Source organism: Phalaenopsis equestris, unplaced genomic scaffold, assembly GCF_001263595.1.
Source record: "Phalaenopsis equestris unplaced genomic scaffold, ASM126359v1 Scaffold232914, whole genome shotgun sequence".
NCBI classification, from domain to species: Eukaryota; Viridiplantae; Streptophyta; class Magnoliopsida; order Asparagales; family Orchidaceae; genus Phalaenopsis; species Phalaenopsis equestris.
Genome location: NW_018250873.1, coordinates 69,522 through 70,758, shown reverse-complemented (window position 1 = coordinate 70,758; position 1,237 = coordinate 69,522). Strand labels below are relative to the sequence as shown.

General features: G+C 34.4%; 1 protein-coding gene across 1 annotated transcript; it reads right to left on the bottom strand.

Moving 5' to 3' along the window:
- Window positions 1-271: 271 nt before the first annotated feature.
- On the bottom strand, window positions 272-895 carry LOC110038464. Its single transcript, XM_020743315.1, has 2 exons — window positions 636-895; window positions 272-536 (listed from the first exon to the last, which is right to left on the bottom strand). The coding sequence occupies exons 1-2, from the start codon at window positions 801-803 to the stop codon at window positions 489-491; spliced, it is 216 nt and encodes a 71-aa protein (XP_020598974.1). The 5' UTR covers window positions 804-895; the 3' UTR covers window positions 272-488.
- Between the last annotated feature and the right edge of the window lie 342 nt (window positions 896-1,237).

Below are 1,237 nucleotides of genomic sequence, written 5' to 3'. Positions count from 1 at the left end.
TGACTTCACCAGCAACTTGTCAAAATCTTGCCTACAATCGCTGCTGATTCTGACCTTTATTGTAATTACACATACACATTAAGCTCTTCCGCTTAATCACGTGACAAACATACAATTAACCCCTCATTTATGTTATGTTATAATTGCTGATAAGAATGATGCTGTAATTTTGGCAATCTGCATATGATGTAAAACTAAGTTACACCAATAAGACTAATGACTGACGTAACATGAATATGATTTTTTTTTTTTTTTTGGGAATATATGAATATGATTTAAAGCAGCATGGTTTTATCATCAGTTAAAAGAGTCTCATTCACACGTTCCTTGTCAAAAGCAACATTTGAATGGAGAAAAGAAGCTACCAATACCCAACAAGTTTCAATATCTTTCTTATCATGCCATTAAACGACGACATTTCCGCCAAAGTCAACATTACCATTATTCCAAAAGAAGCAAATGGAAAATCATCATCCGATGAAATCTTCTCACAGGAACTTCCTCGGTGGCCTTCCCCAGTCCTCATCTTGCATGTGCTGTGAAAGACAAAAAAAGAAGCAATTCGAGATTAGGGCTTTCAGACCATCATAAGGAAATATCAGAGCAGAAAAAAACTAGATTCCAAGAGATCTTACAAATTCATTAACGATGCCCTTGTAAATGAGGATTGGAACGGCTAAGCCGAATAATCCAGCGATCGCTAGGTTGCGGCGAGTCCAACGAAAGGTCAACTCAAGGTTCTCCCGAGCGTGATTCCAATCCTCTATGAACTTGTTTTTGTTTACTCCCATGCCACCCGCCATATCTACTCTGTACCTTGTTGATCTGCCTCAGTTCTCGCCGTCCCCCTTTTAGAATGCTCACGGGCCTCCCTGACCATGAGTGCAGGGGCATTACATTTATATTCCCGGCCCGTTTTTTGACAGTGAAAAATAATCCATATTTGATATATTAAATTATTTTTAGGTATTTATATAGCTAATATTTAATTTTTTATATTTATATATATAATTATTTACATACACCATCACATAATTCATTCATTATATGTCTAGGATCAAAATTTTTATATGTACAATTTCTACAGTCAACTATCATTACTATATTGTAAAATGTATATTGTAAATTAATGTTATAGTTTCTCATCCTCAAAGAAAATTATAATCTTGTAATTGTAATTGAAACTTAAATGCTTCAAATAAATATACATATGTCAATGAAAAGCTAAAATTCAGGA

Bases quoted from the DNA above. Each gene is read 5' to 3' on its own strand.
- LOC110038464 (XM_020743315.1), bottom strand. From the start codon at position 803: ATGGCGGGTGGCATGGGAGTAAACAAAAACAAGTTCATAGAGGATTGG. The intron at 537-635 runs GTAAGATCTCTT...TGTCTTTCACAG, and splicing joins AGGGCATCGTTAATGAATTT to CACATGCAAGATGAGGACTG.